Source organism: Pongo abelii, chromosome 12, assembly GCF_028885655.2.
Source record: "Pongo abelii isolate AG06213 chromosome 12, NHGRI_mPonAbe1-v2.0_pri, whole genome shotgun sequence".
Lineage (NCBI taxonomy): Eukaryota > Metazoa > Chordata > Mammalia > Primates > Hominidae > Pongo > Pongo abelii.
In genome coordinates, this window is record NC_071997.2 from 59,388,215 (window position 1) to 59,407,038 (window position 18,824).

The following is an 18,824-nucleotide window of genomic DNA, read 5'->3' on the forward strand; positions in this document are numbered from 1 at the left end:
ACTTAGTCCAACATCAGTCTTGAGCCAGAATAGCAACTGAAGTCTCATGCTTGCTACTAGAGTGCTTGTTTGTTCGTTTTAATGAAAATGGCTCTATTTCTTTCTCGTAATACATAATAGAATAAGCAATCCTACTTCTCTCTCCAGAGTCATTTAGTATATATCCCTCCAAATTCAAGTTAACATCTAAAAGTATATGAATCTCTGCCTATTATATCTATATGTAGTGTAAATATGTCTATATAAATGTAATTTAATACAAATGGGTTCATATATATATATACTATTCTGTAAACTGCTTTTTAACCTCACAGTCAATTTTAGATGTCTTTTCATGGCAGTCATAAAATTGTAACTTCTCCTTAATAGCCACAGTAGTTTGTTCCATGACTATTTTAAAATGATTTATTTATTTATTTATTTATAGGTGGAGTCTTGCTCTGTCACCCAGGCTGGAGTGCAGTGGCATGATCTCGGCTCACTGCAACCTCCGCCTCCTGGGTTCAAGCGATTCTTCTGTCTTGGCCTCCCGAATAGCTGGGATTACAGGTGCATGCCACCACGCCTGGCTAATTTTTGTGTTTTTAGTAGATACGGGGTTTCAGCATGTTGACCAGGCTGGTCTTGAACTCCTGAGCTCAGGTGATCCACCCGCCTCAGCCTCTCAAAGTGCTGGGATTACAGACATGAGCCACTGCACTCAGCCTGTTTTTTTAATTATGAAATTTTTCTATTAACATAGAAAATTGAAGAAATAGAGAAAGAGAATGTTAGATACACTAGAAGCCCTCCGCCTTCTTGATTCTGGTTTCTTTCTCTCCCCACAGAAGGCACCAACCTGGAGTTAGTGTATGCTTACCATTTAGGTTTTATATTTTAGCATATGTGCATGTACCATAAGCCATCAATTGTATTGTTCATGAATTTTTTAAAATTCATATTAACTGTACCATACTGTACATATCCTTCTGAAACTTCCCTTTCATTGTGGTTTTGAAATTTATTTATGTTAATACATATACATTCATTTCAGCTGCCATAGGCATTCGTACTGTGTGGCTATCCACAGGTGATTAATTGGGGACATTTAGGTTGTTTTCAGTCTCTCATTATTATACAGTCTTGCTCTAAACAACCTTGTGCCCTAAGCAGCTCATGTGCACATGAGTAAGAGTTTCTGCTGGCAAAAGTTTTCAAACCTTCATCTGTATTATAATCACCTGGGGAATTAAAAAAAAAATAGATCTGGGCCCTACCTCAGCTTTGGTTTCACTTGTGCTGGGAATCGCCAGGCTAGGGTGTGTACCCAGACATGGAATGGACACATTAGAGGGTACACACATTTCTAGCTTTATTAAATATTGCCAGGTGGGCATATGGGTGTTTACCCAACCTGCAGGGCATGAAATTTTGTTTCCCTACATCCTCTTCAATATTTGGTATTATTGATCTCTTAAAATTTTTGTTCATCTGGGCCGGGCGTGGTGGCTCACACCTGTAATCCCAGCATTTTGAGAGGCTGAGGCAAGTGGATCACCTGAGGTCAGGAGTTCAAGACCAGCTTAGCCAACATGGTGAAAACCCATCTCTACTAAAAATAGAAAAATTAGCTGGGCATGGTGGTGGGCACCTGTAATTGCAGCTACTTGGGAGGCTGAGGCAGGAGAGTTGCTTGAACCCAGGAGGCAGAGGTTGCAGTGAGCCGAGATTGTGCCGCTGCACTCCAGCCTGGGTGACAGAGTGAGACTCCATCTCAAAAAGAAAGAAAAAGAAAAATGTGTTCATCTGAACTGGTTTATTTCTCATTTTAATTTGCATTTTTCCAATTCCCAGTATAGTTGGGAACCTTTTCTTAACTTTACTGGACATTTGGGTTTCCAAACAGAAGAGAGAGTAAGAGGATATCCTTATTTCATACCATCGACAAAAAAAAATTCAAGATAGATTGAAGGCCTAAATGTGAAAAGTAAAAAATTAAAACCTTTGGAAGAAAATATAGATGAACACTGGAGTAGGGGTAGAGTTTCTTTTTTTTTTTTTCTTTTTTTTTTTTTTTTTTTGAGGCACAGTCTCTCTCTGTTGCCCAGGCTGGAGTGCAGTGGTGCAGTCTTGGCTCACTGCAGTCTCCTTCTCCTGGTTCAAGCGATTCTCTTGCCTCAGCCTCCGGAGTAGCTGGGACTACAGGCATGTGCCACCATGACTGACTAATTTTTGTATTTTAGTAGAGATGGGGTTTCTCCATGTTAGGCAGGCTGATCTCGAACTCCTGACCTCAAGTGATCCACTCACATCGGCCTCCCAAAGTGCAGAGATTACAGGCATGAGGCACCACACCCTGCCTAGAGTTTCTTAACAACACAAAATGTATATACCAGGAAGGATTCTTTATATGACTATATATTAAACTATATGACAGAAGGCACCATGTTGTGAGAAAAACAAGTCACAGGCTGGGAATAGCTATTTGTAAACCCTTTAACCAATGAGGTTTAGCCTCCAAAACCTATAAAGAACTCCTGCAGATTTTTTTTTCCTCAGATCTAGAAACCTAACCCTGATTATTAGTAAGATTGAGTTCATGTTTATTAGTTTTTCAGTCTTTTATGAATTGCCTACTCATATATTTTTCTATGATTTTGATCACTGTATCTTTTTCTTAATAATTCTTAAAGCTCTTACAGATTGTATGGATTTTTTGGCTGAAATTAGCAGAAACCCTCAACACAAACTGTTTGTCTTGATTCCTGGTTGACAACCCGATTCCTGGTTGTCTGGAATCGGGTCACATGCCTCTTCCTAGACCAGTCACTGCCTGTGGGAGGATTATTACTATTAGTTTGGATTAATCTCGGGGGAGGGGCAGTAGAATAGCTCTTAGGAGCCAGTCACCGTGACCCTCCATAACTTAAGATTAGTAGCCCTTTGTTTATCATATGTAATAAATATCACTTCCCAGGTCCCCATTTCTTATAGTATGGTTTCTAAATTGATCTTGAATGCTGTGTTTCTAAGATGCCTAAGTTATAAGAGGTATTAACATAATAGCCTTTTAGAAGAGAACTATAATTAGTGTCCATTGGAAGGAATAAGCAAGCATTCACTTACACATTCAATACAAGTCACTTTCTTTAGTACCACAGAGTTGGAGTCTGAGCCTCCTTCACATTTTCTTGTTCTTTTTTGGGCATTGGTTGTTAAACACAGCGTCGTGGCCACCACTGCTTTTTGTAGTCCTGCTTCTAATCTCGACTCCTTTAGCCCGTTTAAGATGAATGGTGTAATTTCAAAGCATATAAAAGAATATTGGGAATTTTTTGTTTGCATTTCTGATTTGGTTACACTTATGTCTCACATTTGTTCTTTACTTGAAGAAAAAAAATTCCTGAAATTAATCAGCTTCTTTAGGAAGCCGACATGTTGTAGATACCTAAGTGTGGGACCCATGACTAGGTTACGTCAATCCCTGCTGGCTTTAAAATGTGTGTGATCTTCTTCAAGAAGTTTGGCAGTTTTTTTTTTTTTTACTTTTTGGGTAAATGAAACATGATTATATTCTCACTGTAAAAATTTAAATATTATAGAAAATTCTGGTGTAAAAAAGTGGAAGTCTTTCAACAACCCCTAATTCTCAAATTGAATTCCTTTCCCCAAGCAGACCACTCTGTGAGCTGTGAACCTTCCAAAATATTACCTGTGGATTTATGCACACATATATGTGCATATGCCAATTACAGGGTTTTACATACAGTAAATCATCATGTACATACTCAGTAGCTTTTTTCACATAACAGTTTGTTTTGGAGATCTTCCCATGTGAGTTCCCTAATGGTGGACATTTAGGTTGTTTCTAATTATTTGCTCTTACAAACAGTGCTATAATTAACATCCTTGTAAATGTCTCTTTGTGCATATGGGCAAGCATTTCTTTAGGGTAGCTATCTATGGTTTGGCAATTTCTACTGTCTTTAATTGCATTGCCTGGTATCTGGCAGACGATCTTCTGCATGTACAATAACTTTTCATGTCCGTGCTCCATTATAGTGTAAGTTTTAGAAAGATGTTTTAGGCAACAATTAGGAATCTAAGTTTAAGTTCAAATTCTGTATGGATTGCTGTGGTCAGCTGAGGTGACACTTGAATGAATGGATACCTCTATACATGGCTGCATTCACACATGTACAGGCAATTGTGTTGAGTAGCAGGTAAGATTCCCTTCTCTGACGACTTTCATTGTAAGGCACATTATGATTTTTAAAACATTAAAATATGGGAAGGTGCATCGTAGAATTGAGGAGTTATGGTAGTTTATTTTCCCCAAATCAGTAGCCCATTGCTACATGTCCGTGTTTAAATGGTCCTTTCCCTGTGAGTTGATAGAACTGCTTTACCACCGATTAATTTCCCCGACAGATGGGTGAGTTGCAGGCCTAGTGTACTGCATTGATCGGCTTGTCTATTCCTGCCCTAGTTCAGGGGGCAGGCTCCCCCATGATCTTCTTTTGGAGAACTTTCTTGCACATTTGTCTTTCTGTCTACTGCTCTTTCTTCCTCCCCACACTGCCCCTTTTACACCGGGTGCTTCATTAGCTTTTCACAATCTGCATGATTTTGCATCGCAATGGGTCGGATGTGAGAACATCTGCAGCAGGCAAGAGCAAATTCTCCTCAGGACTTAACACTGAGCTTGCCATCATCAAGAAGCAGTGTCTTTCTCTCTCCTTCTCTTTCTCTCTCTCATTCCTTGACATCTCCCACATTGCTGCTCAAACATCAGTTATGCCTGAGTCTTGAATGGTGTCAATCTGAGTTGAAAATGTGCCAGCTTTCTTAACATCATCACTAACAGGCTGCTTAATTAACCTGCTGATACCATCAATAATAGATCTTGCTGGTGTGTTGGAGAGGAGACCTGTGCCCCAGGGTTGTGTGTGTTCTCGTTCTCTCTGTCTCTGTTTTTTTTTTTTTTTCTCTCTCTCTCTCTGTATCATTTGCTTAGGCTCTCAGTGTCCCTGTCACAGGAGCCAGATTTGCCAGGAGTGGGATGGGAAGGATCAGGGACAGTTTGAAAAGGATATGGCAGAATTGAAAGTTCGGGATGAGCTCATGGAAATGAAATCACTGTAACAGGCTGGCATTCCCACTTCTCAAGGGCATGGATGGCTGGTAACCTCTGCATACGGCAGGTGCTTAATAAAGGCCAACCAATGTACACAGTCAACAGAAGAGATTGCAGGTCATGTGCCGTCTGTGTAGGCTATAAGAATTGCCGGTTTCAAGGGAGGAGCCTGGGGGGGGTACCATCATTCTGAGATGACTTTTAGGGTTTTCTCTGTCTTTTTTCCATTCAGGCAGCTTCAGAAGTGTCCTGGAGGGGCTGGATGAGGGGAAGGAGGCTGGGTTTTCACTTCCTTTCATGCTTCATCTTTCATCTCAGTGGTTTTGTGTTTGAACCAAAGCTGTCCTGCTCACCCCATGTTTAATGTTTGGAGATTACAGGGAGGGAGGGAGATGCCACTGTGAGTCAGGGCTGGTCCATTACCACCTCCAGATCCACACTCTCTCTTCTCTTTGTCTCCCCTATACATACACACACAAAATGGGGGCTAGAGACATTTCAGCTGTCCCCAGCTTCCCCTGACTTGGCATGGGCACAGGTGCAGAGGCTGACATTTTGTGTGAGCTCAGCCAGCACCCAGAAATCCCATGGAGACCCTACATTCTGCCCCTCCTTTTATGCCCGGAGAAGCCGAGGTGGGGTTGGGGTGGCAATGGCTCAAGTCCCCAGAGTGAGCTGGTAGCTCCCGACCTTAGCAGGATGCTCGTCTCCTGGACCACATTCCTGTAACTTTGCCTTTCCGGGAGTGGCGGTGGTGGTGGTATGGTGGACAGCGTCATCAGAGGGCTAAGATTGATGCCTTTCAGGGCAGAAAACCCCACTATCCTCTCAACGGTTTTCTTAGGTCTCCTGGGAACCGAAAGCCTGACAGCCCCAAGGGCATGGGGGATGCATAGCCTCCCTAAGGCCACTAGAGGGCGTGTCACTAACACAGAGGCCAGGTGGCTGCTTCCCAAGGCTACCCTGGGGGACCCTTCTGGGCCCTGAGCCCTGAGCCCTGGGTGCCTGGGGCTGAGGCGGGAGAGATATGGAGCCAGAATTGGAACCCAAGCCCGATGGCCCCAGACCCAGGCCCCAACCCCTCCTGGTCATGCCCTGCTAACCAGATCTCCTTTACCTTGGATTCAGCTTCCTGATTCTGTCTGTCACTGACTGTGGTGAAAACAAGGGTTTCTCAGTGTCAGCAATGTTGACATATTTGGGGGCCAGATGATCCTTTGTTGGGGGGACTGTCCTGTGCCTTGTGAGATGTTTAGCAGCACCTCTGGCCTCTATCCACCAGATGCCTGCAGCAACCCCTGACCCCTAGATCGCAATCACTGAAAATGCCCTCAGACGTGGCCAAATGCCCCACAGAACCGCCCCTGGCAGAGGGCAGCTGTTTAGGGCAGGTGAGCATGCCTGTTGTGGGGCAGGAGAGCCTGGGACACAGAGGGACTGCCCATGGTTCCCACTGTGCTGAGCGTCGGTGGAAGCAGGAGAGATGCTCGAAGATGGCATGTGTGCTCTAAATACATTTTAGAACTGTATTTGGCCTCCTGCTTTTCTTCTCCAAAGACTGCAGAGTCTCTTGGTCTTCCCCTGTTTATTCCACCTCCCCATTTTAATGAAACAGGCGACTGAGGCCCCAGGGGTCTCAAGCCACACCTCACCCACAGAACCCTGTGCCCCAGCTGTGAGCACCCTGGACCACTCGTTGGCTCAGCCCCAGGAGCATCTGTGGTCTCCCTCCCACTCCGCCTGCCCACTAGGCCCCGCCACCCTCCAGCTCCCCAAACCCTGGTGCCCCCCCACTGGAAGGAGGGGGAAGCAGCAGGTGTTGATGCTAATCAGCGTTCACAGCCCAGAACTGCAGTCGCTCCCAGGCTCACACACTCCCCAAAATTAAACACTCATTATACAAAATTAATTGACATTAATTAGCAAAAATTAAAACTTTAAACACAGCAAGGCGCTTTGGGGGGAGGAGTGAAGCAGGCAGACTCCGCATTTGTCACCCCCCACTCCCCACCTGCCCACCCTTCCCAGGTCCCCCCACTTCCATCCTGCAGCAGGGCTGGGAGAGTTCAGGCGGGGTCAACACCCATACTGCACAGGGCCACGGGGCCTGGCCCAGTCGTGTGAGTCCCAGGCTGGGGGAGCAGAAAGGATCCCTGAGCTAGTTGCCAGCTAATGGGTGGCCCCAGACTTCACCAACCAGTGCTTCACTAAGGAGCCGGGAACCCTCCCCTTAGTCCAGGTTCCCAAGATCTCAGATGGCAGAGGGGCCTAGCCAAAGGCAGGCACTCAACCATAGGAAGCAAGAATGGAGAAGGTCTGCCTTTAACTCAGCCCACCGCTCCTGCCCCAACCCTCCTGCCCCCTGAGTATTCAGAGGCAGAGGCACTGTAGCCTTTCTGCTCTGTCCCACTCTGCTGTGTGACCTCAGATAAGTCACTCCTCTTCTCTGAGCCTCAGTCTTCCATCCATATGATGAGGGGGTGGTGCTGGGTGAACACTGAGGTTTCCGCCTCTCTGGCACCTGCTGTCAGGGAGGCAAATTTCTGGGAACTTGATTTACTCAGAGACAGGAGGGACTGGATGTGGGACAGAGAGTTCAAGAGGATGGGGCAGCCCAAGGGCCCCAGTGATGGTGGAACATCAGGCCTCGGGGTCAGGGGGGATGCGACTTCAGGCCAGAGAGCCCTCCCAGATGGACACCCACTTTGCCTGCCTAGTGGGCTTGCCCTGGAGGAGAGGAAAGCAGCCCCTCAATAAGTGGCCGCTCTCTGAGGCCAGAACGGGTGTCCTCCCTAATACCTGTTCTTTTCCACTTTTGCTTACCAGGTTCCCAAGGGCCCCCAGATCCCTCACCAGGCTGATAGGCAGATGGACAACAGAACCACCCCTTCCCCAACCTTTGCCCATGCATTTGAACACAGAACCCCATGGCTTGAGTAGGAAGGAGTGTAGTGACCTCCCTCCAGGTGGAATGCCATCTTCCTCCTCATCCTGCTCTCTGCATCCCCTCTCTCTGCAGCCAGTGCCAATATCTGCAATGTGGTCCTGATGCGGTACGGGGAGCTGGAGGAAGGGATTGATGTCCTGGACAGCGATGGCAACCTCGTGGGCTCCTCCAAGATCGCAGCCCGACACGTGGGTCTGGGGGTTCGCAGGGTTGGGGAGGCCAGCAACAGGGAGGGAAGTGGTTTTCCTTTAGCGTGTGTCTTCCACAGGCTTCTATCCGGGGTACCCTTGTTTTGGCCTCTTGATGTCTCCTCCTCACCCCACCCCAACCTCCAATCTGCATGAGTCTGGGCCTCTGGCCTCCCGCCTGTTCCCCTGGACATGGCCTCACTGCTGTGAAAAGTCCCTATCTCTTGTCACAGCCCCTCAGGACCCAGCTTCTTGCTTGTCTCACCCAGAGGAGGTGTTAATTGGTGAGGGCAGAGGAGACTCCCTCAGAGCTCTCTTCCCCTTCCCTCTGCCCAGGGCCCTGCCTCCCGGGCCTTCACATCCTCTTGGGTAAGTCGAGGAAGCCTGGGAGGCCAGTGGTTTGGTTCTGGGTTAATAGGCACTTCTGCAGGTGAGAGCTCACCGGGGAGTGAGTGCCATGAGGTCGAGGGATTTGAGGCTTGCAGAGGTTTGGAGAATATTTTGTTACAAGACCTTCTTTTGCCCCTGGTTTCATAGGCTCAGCCACTCTAGCAATTGCAGTTTAAAAAATGAAAACACAGGCTGGTCACAGTAGCTCACGCCTGTAATTCTAGCACTTTGGGAGGCCAAGGTGGGTGGATCGCCTGAGGTCAGGAGTTCGAGACCAGCCTGGCCAACATGGCAAAACCCCGTCTCTACTAAAAATGCAAAAATTAGCCAGGCGTGGTGGCGGGCACCTAAAATCCTAGCTACTCTGGAGGCTGAGGCAGGAGAATTGCTTGAACCCCATGGGTAGAAGTTGCAGTGAGCTGAGATCACGTCACTGCACTCCAGCCTGGGTGAAAGAGCGAAACTCCATCTCAAAAAAAAAAAAAAAAAGAAAAAAGAAAACGCAGTCCATGAGTCCATGTGTACATCTCCCTCTGCTTTCCCAGCCTTTGTCCTGATGGTGGTTAGTGGCTCGTCTTGCTGCCCCCTGGGCTCTGGCCTCTGTGCTGGGCATGGGGTAGGATGGGTGCTGGGGGGGAGCTGTGAAGTAGTGGAGCATGCATCCCTGCTCCAGCCACTGTCCTCATCAGCTCCCACCAGGGCCCCCAAGCCTTACACCAGTCATGAGGTCTTCTCAATCAGACTTTAGTCTGGGAAGAGCTCTCTCCAAGTCAGTGCCCCTCCAAGGTTTTTAGGGCAAGGAGCTGGAGGTGTCATGCCGACATTGCATCCTCTTCTCCCTGCACTGGCACTGGATCCTCCTGTCATTCCCATACCTGTTCCAGAGACTGGAGGGGCCTCTCCCAGGCCTTCCTGAGGCTGACCATGAAGAGCCCAGGTTCCTGGGAGAAATGTTCAGCCCTGAGCCCATCATGAGAGGGGATTTAGTCTCAGTTTCCTACCTGTCCCCAACCTCCCATTCCAGCCCTGTTCTTTTCCCCAGCCCCCCTGAGGGAGGACAGCCATGCCCTGATAACTCCTCTCAGTGTCACACAGCAAGGAAACCCAAGTGGCTCCAGGCTTCCTTCAGCCTGGCTTGCTTAGTTCTTTGCTGTCCGGGGAAGGACTCCAGGCATCTGTGGGCTGTGAGCTGCTCCTGGAGCCTCCTCTGAGGGCTGAAGCTCATGGGGCTGAAGGAACTCACCACAATGGCTGTCGGAGCTCAGAATTGCCACTGAGCTGTGTTCTGGCCAAGGACACCCCCATCCCAGGAATCCCTTGGGAGCCCCTGGAGCAAGGCCCCAGGCAGACCCCAAGGGAAACCCTGCAGATGCCCAGCTGAAGCATGCCTCCCTTACAGAACCAACCTCTTGTCACTGAGAAAGACTCATCCAGAGCCAAGAGACACAAGATCTTGCAAATCTTTGTCTTTAAGAGATGTAAAAAAAAAAAATGTAGGCCGGGCGCGGTGTCTCACACCTGTAATCCCAGCATTTTGGAGGCTGAGGGGGGTAGATCGCCTGAGGTCAGGAGTTTGAGACCAGCCTGGCCAACGTGGCAAAACCGCATCTCTACTAAAAAATGCAAAAATTAGCTGGGTGTGGTAGAACACGCCTGTAACCCCAGCTACTCGGGAGGCTGAGGCTGGAGAATTGCTTGAACCCAGGAGGTGGAGGTTGCAGTGAGCCGAGATCACGCCACTGCACTCCAGCCTGGGCAACAGAGCAAGACCTCCATCTAAAAAACAAACAAACAAAAAAAACACCACCAACACAAAAAGGTAAATTCCAGAAGCTCGGTCCTCCTTTGACTCCATGAGCCCCACTGGCTCAACAGGCCCTAGCTGTCTATGCCGGCCTTGCTTTTAGAGCTGCTCCCCATCCCCTGTGCACACTGAGTATGAGAGGTTGTGCCCACTACCCCCGAGGTACTCAGCCACCTCCCTGAGCACTGCCCCTTCCTGGGGCTGCCTGAGTGTTCCCCACGTGTGGCAGGTGATGGGAATCTGCTCTTCTCAAATGTGTGTGGTAAGAAGAACACTGGAAGCCAGGTGCGGTGGTTCACACCTGTAATCCCAGTACTTTGGGTGCGGTGGTTCACACCTGTAATCCCAGTACTTTGGGATGCTGAGGCGGGCGGATCACCTGAGGTCAGGAGTTCGAGATCAGCCTGGCCAACATGGCGAAACCCCATCCCATCCCTACTAAAAATACAAAAATTAGCCAGGTATGGTGGTGCGCACCTGTAATCCCAGCTACTTGGGAGGCTGAGACAGGAGAATCACTTGAACCTGAGAGGCGGAGGTTGAAGTGAGCTGAGATCACACCACTGCACTCCAGCCTGGGGGACAGAGCAAGACTCTGTCTCAAAAAAAAAAAAAAGAGAGAGAGAGGAAAGAAAGAAAGAGAGAGAGGAAAGAATGAAAAAGAAAGGAAGGAAAGAAAGAGGGAGGGAGGAAGGAAGGAAGGAAAAAGGAGACCAGTGGCTTTTTTTGTTGTTTGGAATGCAGCTTCCTGAGCAATCCCATGAATGAAGCCATTCAGACACACATGCGTTGTGGTGGCACACACCTAGGGCTCTGGGTGGTGTGCTGTCCCGTCACCAGCTGTCAGGCCCCTCTCACCACAGCCTCTGCCTGCCCCTCAGGCCCTGCTGGAGACGGCGCTGACGCGAGTGGTCCTGCCCATGCCCATCCTGGTGCTACCCCCGATCGTCATGTCCATGCTGGAGAAGTGAGTTGGGGCAGCCGGGATGGAGAGGCCACCGTGGGGGAGGAGGGGAAGAGGGAGGGGGAACCGGCTGGCCCAGGCAAGGGATGAGGGGGTGGCAGGAAGCCCGCCCCAGTTTGTGTAGAGGGTGGAAGGTGTCTTGCTCCATCTTGGACTTTCCAGGTAGTGCGACAGAATCACTCTGTGAGAATTCTTGGACTTTTACTATGCAGGACCCTGGGCTAGGTGCCACGAGGGATACCAGGATAACAGTGCTGGCCCTTCCCTGAGGAGCTGGCAGTTCTGGGGGGTGTGTGTGTGTGTGTGTTTGTGTGTGTGTGTGTTTTCATGTGTGCTCACATGCTCTCAGTGAATAGTACAGGACCATTTGTGAAGGCAGAGTCTGAGGATTCAGGTAGGAAGACTGGATTTGGGTAGGCATCTGCTGTGGGGCAAATCACCACCTTACTGAGCCTCGGTTTCTCTGCTTGTAAAATACAAATAGTAATAGCCTCCTGCCTCCCTCAGAGGGATGTTCTAAGTACTCATATCTGTCATGACTGTGAAGAAATGAGGGAGCATAGTAACAGTAGTGGAGTGATTCTATTAATGAATGAGTGCGAAACTGAAGGGGCGGACTGAAACGCCGCTGGAAGGAAAGGCTGCGCAGAGAGGGTGGGCCCTGGGAGAAGGCAAGGGGCAGGGGAGGGTCCCCTAGGTGGAGGGGGCCTGGAGGTACAGACCCCTGGCTTGTCAGTTGACAGTGAGGAGACCCTACCCCATGGGGACACCTCAAGACAGCAGCTGGAGTTGGGGGCATGTGGTGTAAGGACGGGGATGGGGGTACTCCATCTAGGGTTCTGGGGCAAAGGATTCTTCCCTGTTTGGGGACTTTCTTATTCCCACAGTATGAATTATAATAACGAGTGACATTTATTAAGCACTTGTCTATCCCAGTCCTCTCTCAGTCAGGCCTCTGCCCAAATGCCACCTCCTCAAAGAGGCCCTCCCTGACCACCCCATCAGAAGTCACCATTTTTCATTATTTCCTCTCCCTTGCAGTCCTTTATTTTTCTTACAGCCCTTATCCATATCTGAGATTGTTCCTCTAGTTGTGTATTTTCTGTCTGCTGTACTAGAATGTCATCTCCATGAGGCACGTCCATCCTTTTGTTCACTGCCCTGCCCAGCATCTAGCACAGTTCCTGCCACACAGTAGATGCTCAGTGTTTGTTGAAAGGATGAGTGAGTGAGTGAATGTGTTCTCTCATTTCACCTTCAGGACAGCATAATAAGGTAAGTATAATATCCTCATTCTACAGTTGAGGAGAGGAAGGCAAAGACAGGCTATATCATCCACTCACGGTCATGTACTAGGAAATAGCAGAGCCAGCGGTGGCTCAGGAGTGTGGCTGCAAAGCTTAGTCTCTTCAAACTACACTGGCTGCCTCTTGCATCTTCAGGTCACAACCCTCAATCAGCCTGTGTTTGAGTCCTGCCCTGTGTGGAAATGGGAAGAGTAGATTTGGGGTCCGATCTCAGGAAGCCTGTGTGTTTATAAGGGTGGTGGGCAAGACCCGTACCCAGGTCAGCTGCAGGTGAGAGCAGGCAGTGTGTGAAATTGGCCAAGGTGACTTTGAGAAGTCACCTTGAGAAGTACTGAGAAGTCACCTTGAGAAGACCTTTGAGAAGTCACTTTGAGAAGTACTGTGGGCCTGGCAGCAAGGAGGGCTGGTCCCCACAGAGGGGCTGCAGCCGACCCAGAGAGCAGGATAGAATTTTTGTGGAAAGGCGGGCTTTCTGGGCAGGGTGCAGGCCTGTGGTATAGACACTGAGGTGTCCAGCCTGGCCAAAGTGAAGTGCGCTCATGGGGCCAGCTGATGAGGGGTCGTGTGTGCCCAGCTGAGGTGATCCCTCTCTCACCCTAGAAGAGGGCAGAGGCTCTGGGGGTACCTGAGCATGGGCATGGCATGGTGAGCACTGGGATTAAGAAAATTCGTATGGTATGGAAGTTTGCAACAGACAAAAATAAACAGGGCAGGCTCTTTTGTGTCCCTGACTCTCGTATATGTAGCCCCTTCGTGAACTGAGGTTGTCCCTGAATACCAGTGACTGCGAGTACACACAGGGAGCCAGTGGGGCAGGTAAGGAAGGTGGTTCTTCTGTCCTTGAGATTGCTGAGTCCTGAACCTTGGAATTCTGAAGCAGGTTCAGTGAGCAATGCTTACTCTGTTACTTGCACCACAAGTCCAGTGAGGTAGAACACTTGCACAGGTCAAGCGAAGCAACTTTATTACTCACAAATAGGCCTCGGGGACAATGGACGCCTACCACTCAAGGCAAGCTGGTGCCCCACGGCTCGAGAAAGCTGCCCAGGGAGGATGGAGTCTCCTCCACCCACGTACCACATCACACTGCAACTGAGGGAGCCTGGGAGCGCTCCACCCTGGGGTTTCCACCCTGGGGGACATCAGCTTGCTGTGCTAAAGTGTTGCAGGACATCCTGTTCCAGAAGAGGTGGGAACATGAGCCCAGGCTGTCCCAGACAGGCCCTCCTTATCTCAAGATGTTGCATTCCCAACACATCCTACAGCTATCCTGAGAACTACAAGAAGGCGGCGGGCGGGGTGTGAAGCTGGGTCAGCCATGCTCATCCAGGGACCTGTCCTGCAAGAATTTGCTGGGGAAAAACATGCTCTGCGATGCCTTCCCAGTTGGCAGAGATGTTTGCAGAAAGTGGAATGATGGTTAGTGTCCCATTAACTTGGGGGCTTAAACTTGGCTTTGGGAGTCATGGTGAAACAGGAAAAGTTCCCTTGTGCCCCTCAAAGGGAGTGCGGTGGGGGTGTGGCTCGCTTCTTCCGGGCCCTGCTGCTCAAACCTCTAGGGGAGCATACAGACGGGCAGGCTGTGGGGCTCCGACCCCACGGCAGTGTCTAGGGGTGAATGTTTATAGCTGATGCCCCAGTGGGCGTATGTTACAGGGTACTTTTTAAGTTTAGCCATCCATAGGTGGCTTGTGTTAGTCAGCTCAATTAGACCCCTGTCTTACCACGAGGACAGAGGGCTTTCTGTATCCCGGGGTTCTTTCGTTGGTGTACCGGAAGAATCGGATCACACGTGAGCTTGGAGAATGAGTGCAAGGTTTCATTGAGTGGAAGTAGCTCTCAGCAGATAGGGGAGCCAGAAGGGAGATTAGTTTTCCCCTGGAGTCAGGCTGCTTGGTGGCCCAGGCTGTCCTCCGACTGCCCCAGCCAAACTCCATGTCATTCTGCCAGTGGGTGGCCTGCCGGCATCTGTCAGTGTGCCCTTCCGCCAGCTTGCTCCCCCCGACGTCCTCTTGCTGTCCAGCTGCTTGTGTGTTCCTCCACTGATGTGCTCCTCTGGATGTCCAGCTGCCTGTGTGTTTGCCTGCTAGGGTCTCAGGGTTTTTTAGGCACAGGATTAAGGGGTGTGGCAGGCCAGGGTGGTCTTGGGACATGCAACATTTGGGCAGGAAAACAAAAATGCCTGTCCTCACTTAGGTCCGTGCGCACAGGCCTGGGGGTGGAGCCCTAGCCAGAGCCCATGCCCTTCCCTTCCCCACTTCCATATCCATGGGAAGTGGGGTGATTATTCTGGGACTGAACCTGTCCAGCCTGGGACCTGCCTAGTGTCTGGGTGCCACATACTCTCACATCTCAGGCTCCAAAGGAGCCCCTCTGATAAGGTGATGAGAGGTCAGAGTTTGGTGCTCCTGGCAGCCTCGTGTTTCATTGGTCCTTCCCTGGAGTTCTTTGGAGGGTCCCTGGGGAAAAGAAAAGTTCAGCCCAGGTTCCCCCAAGAAGATGAAGATGAATAAGACCCAGTTTGTGCCCTTGAAGGCTTGCTAATCTCACATGTACTCTGGAAGTGCAGGACTGTGTGGTAGGAGAGGCAGGGCAGTGTAGCAGAGTGAGCTGAGGCTCTGGTAGGAAAACAAAATCTAGGTTCCTGCTCCATCTCTTTCTGCCAGTCTGATGTGGTTGTGGAGCCTCCCTCAGCCTCAGTTTCCCACCTGGAAAACGAGGACACTGCCCCTTCATCACCTTGTTCGTTGGGGCTTTGCATTTTGCACCATCCAGCAGCTCTTTTGCTCTTTGCAGGGTCCCTGCCATGCACCCCATAGCCTTTGGGTGCAGGGGCACTAGTGCAGGGCTTCCCGCGAGGAGGCTAACGAGGAAGGCAGCCGCCACCCTTGAGGAGCCCCTGTTGGGTAAGGGAGTCAGGACAGCCAAGGAAAAAAGACAAAAGAACACTTACAAAGCAGCCTATGTGCAAATTAATGGAGTGCAAACTAAAACTGCGCTCCAAGTGCTGAAGGAATGCACAGCAATGATGGGGACAAGCTGTTGTGTGGCGGCCGTGGCTGGGACCTGCCTTGCTTCACCTCTGGCCTCGGTTGATACTCTCAGAGCCAAGGTCCCTGGGCTTCCTGCTGGGAAGAGAAAGGTGGGAGCTCAGCGTGCTCAGTTGGCCTTGACTCTGAGACGGAAAGGAAAAGAATCTCAAGTCAGAAGCAGTGGAGCTTCCCTCCCCAGCCCAGAGCACTGGGCTGCCTCTGGGGAGTACAGTCCACTGGGTGCCATCCCTCCCTCTCCACCACCCTCCAGCTCCCCTGAGCGCTCCAGGGGTTCACACTTGACACCCTCCCTGCAGCACCAACCATGCTGAGGAGGAGGCTAGGTCCAGGGCTGGGATCACAGGTTCCTGTGCTGGATCAGGAGGGCTCTAGCTGGCTCAGCCCCAGCCCAGCCTCCCTGGCACTGGAATGAAGGGCCAGCAGAGGCACCAGGCTGGGTCTGAGTTGGCTCCGGGTCCAGGCCACAACCCTGAGTCCGCTCCCCCAGCTTCCTTTACTCCCTGGGCTCCGGGTCTTTCCTTTCTCCCAGGCATTCGCACATCTCTCCATCTGCATATTTTAACTCCCCCAGCTGCCTTTCCCATCCCTTCTTGCCATTTTCCTCCCCCCTCCCCTTCCCCTGTCCTACTGTGTTCGCTCTCTGGCCTGCTCTGGGCTGGGGCTTCCGAGGCTCCTGTTTCAGCCTCAGGCCTGCCTCTATCCTGAGCTGGAAGCCCAGGCCTCGGACTTCTTGGACCTCTTTCCCACTGAGTACTTCAGCCAGCCACCCTGAGAGGGGAGCCTTGGTCACAGCCCCACAGACAGGGGTTCTGTCCAGTGTCCCCACTAGCAGGTCCCAAGGGCTGAGCCCATGGCCCGCTCTTCACCTGCCGGGGGGAGCGTCTCTCTTTCTTTTTCTCACCCTTCACTGCTCCCAGGGCTGTGAGCAGGGACCCTCGGGGCTGTGCTTCCAGGGACTCCACACCCTCTAGTCACTGCCACTGGAACAGGAGGGCAGCCCCGTCCTCCTCCAAGCAGCCTCCTCCAAGCAGGGGCTCCGGACTGTGTATGAAGCTTGGAGAATGAGCTTTGTGTCCCCCGCTCCTCCTTGTCTTGCTTGAGAAGTTCATCTCAGGGCCCTCTCAGCCTTATTCCCAGCCCCTCCATGACCCCTAAGGAAGCCCAGGCGGGCATGGGCTAGCAATGGAGTAGAGAGAGAGGATGGGGGCGCTGGATGGGGGTTGGAGGATCAGAGGAGTTTGAGCTTGATTTAGGCACCTTGGTCCTACTGCTCAATCCTGTGGAAACTCCCCTTTCCAATAGCTTAATTCAGGCCAAATTTAGCAGCTGGACAAACCTTGCGGTCTGGGCCTGTGGGAAGGGCTGGAAGACAGGTGGGCTACCAGGATCCTACCTTCCCTCAGGTAACATGAGCAATAACAACAGCAATAATGACACATAATTTCTGAGCACTTACTGTGTGCCAGGCCAGGGCTCACCCTTTTACTTGCATAGGATTTGCAAGTAATGGGATCTTTATGTTCCTGAGCAGGAACATCCAGGGCCAGGGTTTATCAGAAGTGTCGTCTGGGATCACCATTTTAGATTCATGGAGGGTTGATTAAAATGCACATTTCCAGGTCCAGTGCCCACTGAATCAGGCTTTCATGGTTGTAAGCAACCCTTGGGCATTTGCATTTTTAACCAGTTGCCCAGTCCAGCTGATGCACTTTAACTTCTGAAAACTACTCCCAATTTTGCTGTCTTCTCAGGGCCAGCTGTTGTTGGGATTCTTGTCTCAAGAGGTGAGGGTATATGGGGTTTACTGCCCCCCACAGGCAGGGCCCCTTACCTGCCTGTGGCATGGTCAGCCCTGCTGGGGGTGGCGGATAAGAGCCTGGATTATTTCCCCTTCACACCAGGAGCCTGTCACTTGGAGGCTGACAGTTACTGAGGTCAGATTTAGTGCCTGCCCAACACCCCCTGGCAAATAGTCTAGTCATCCCAGGCCTCCCCAGGTGGAATGCTGTGGTCCCCGCTGAAGGGCCTGCTGTATTGAGCAAAACAGGAAGCTCCGATGAACACAGTGCAGGCACATTGACCAGCTGGTATGTCCCCATGGTGTCTGGGGAGCCTGGGCCCCAGAGGGAGGTTTATCATGCCCCCCCACCCGCCGCCCAGGAAACCAGCTCCGAAGCCAGCCATGGGGAGAGGGTGCCAGCTGTGTTGTGTTGGTGATGAAGCTGGCACAGGGGACCAGCTGGGGTGACAGCACCCTCAGGGAGTCAGGGGTCCAGGCAGCAGCTCTTCCAGCCTCCTGCAGACTTGGCCTTGGATGAGTCACTGCACCCTCTGTTGCCCTTGGGTTGAAGTTGACAAGGTGGCCAGTGGGGTGTCTTCTGTTCTTACACATAGAGGAGGATCACCCCCTCCTGGCTGGCGTGTGCCCATATGTATGTGCTTTGTCATCTCCCCTGAACTTGGCACCTACTCTGGTTTCTTTGCTGTTTAATTACGTGCTGCCCTCGAGAGCGATCTTACGTTCCTATGTGTCTCCCCAGGAACAGGGGCTGACAGCCTCTTCTAGTGGCTCTCCCACATAGGGCCTTCTTGGCACGGGGCTGGACGCATGGCAGGTGGGTGCCCCGAAAGTACTCATTCGTGACCGGAGTAGTTGAGGTTTCAGCCAGCAACGTCCTTCAAGACAGGGCCTCGGGATAGGGGTACCTATCGGGAAAGGTCCCAAAGACAGAACTCTGCTATATCTGTTTAGCTGCACACTGGCACTGCCCCGGAACCACGCTTCCTGGGCCCAGAGACAGAGTCGGACGCAGCATGGTGGCTGGCAGCCAGCCCACCCCACCTTCGGGTCTCATGGGGCTCCCTCCTCTCTCCCCCATAGGACGGCTCTCCTGCAGGCACGCCCCCGGCTGCTCCTCCCTGTGCAAAGCCTCGTGTGCCTGGCAGCCTTCGGCCTGGCCCTGCCGCTGGCCATCAGCCTCTTCCCGCAGATGTCAGAGGTCAGTGGGGAGGGGCTCAAGGGCAGGGCAGGGGGTGCTGTTTGGTGATTTCTGAA

General features: G+C 51.0%; 1 protein-coding gene across 6 annotated transcripts in view; it reads left to right on the top strand.

The window, feature by feature from the left end:
• The window catches only part of SFXN5 (sideroflexin 5), a 131,481-nt gene that overhangs the window by 93,660 nt on the left and 18,997 nt on the right, over nt 1-18,824 (top strand). For 4 of the 6 annotated variants that reach the window (XM_002811899.6, XM_024242050.3, XM_024242049.3 and 1 more), the window contains 3 exons: nt 8,136-8,251; nt 11,327-11,412; nt 18,651-18,768. In XM_002811899.6, the coding sequence (XP_002811945.5) occupies nt 8,136-8,251; nt 11,327-11,412; nt 18,651-18,768 (320 nt within the window). The remainder of the gene's footprint in view (nt 1-8,135; nt 8,252-11,326; nt 11,413-18,650; nt 18,769-18,824) is intronic. The other 2 variants (XM_024242047.3, XM_054548062.2) reach the window with 2 other exon arrangements.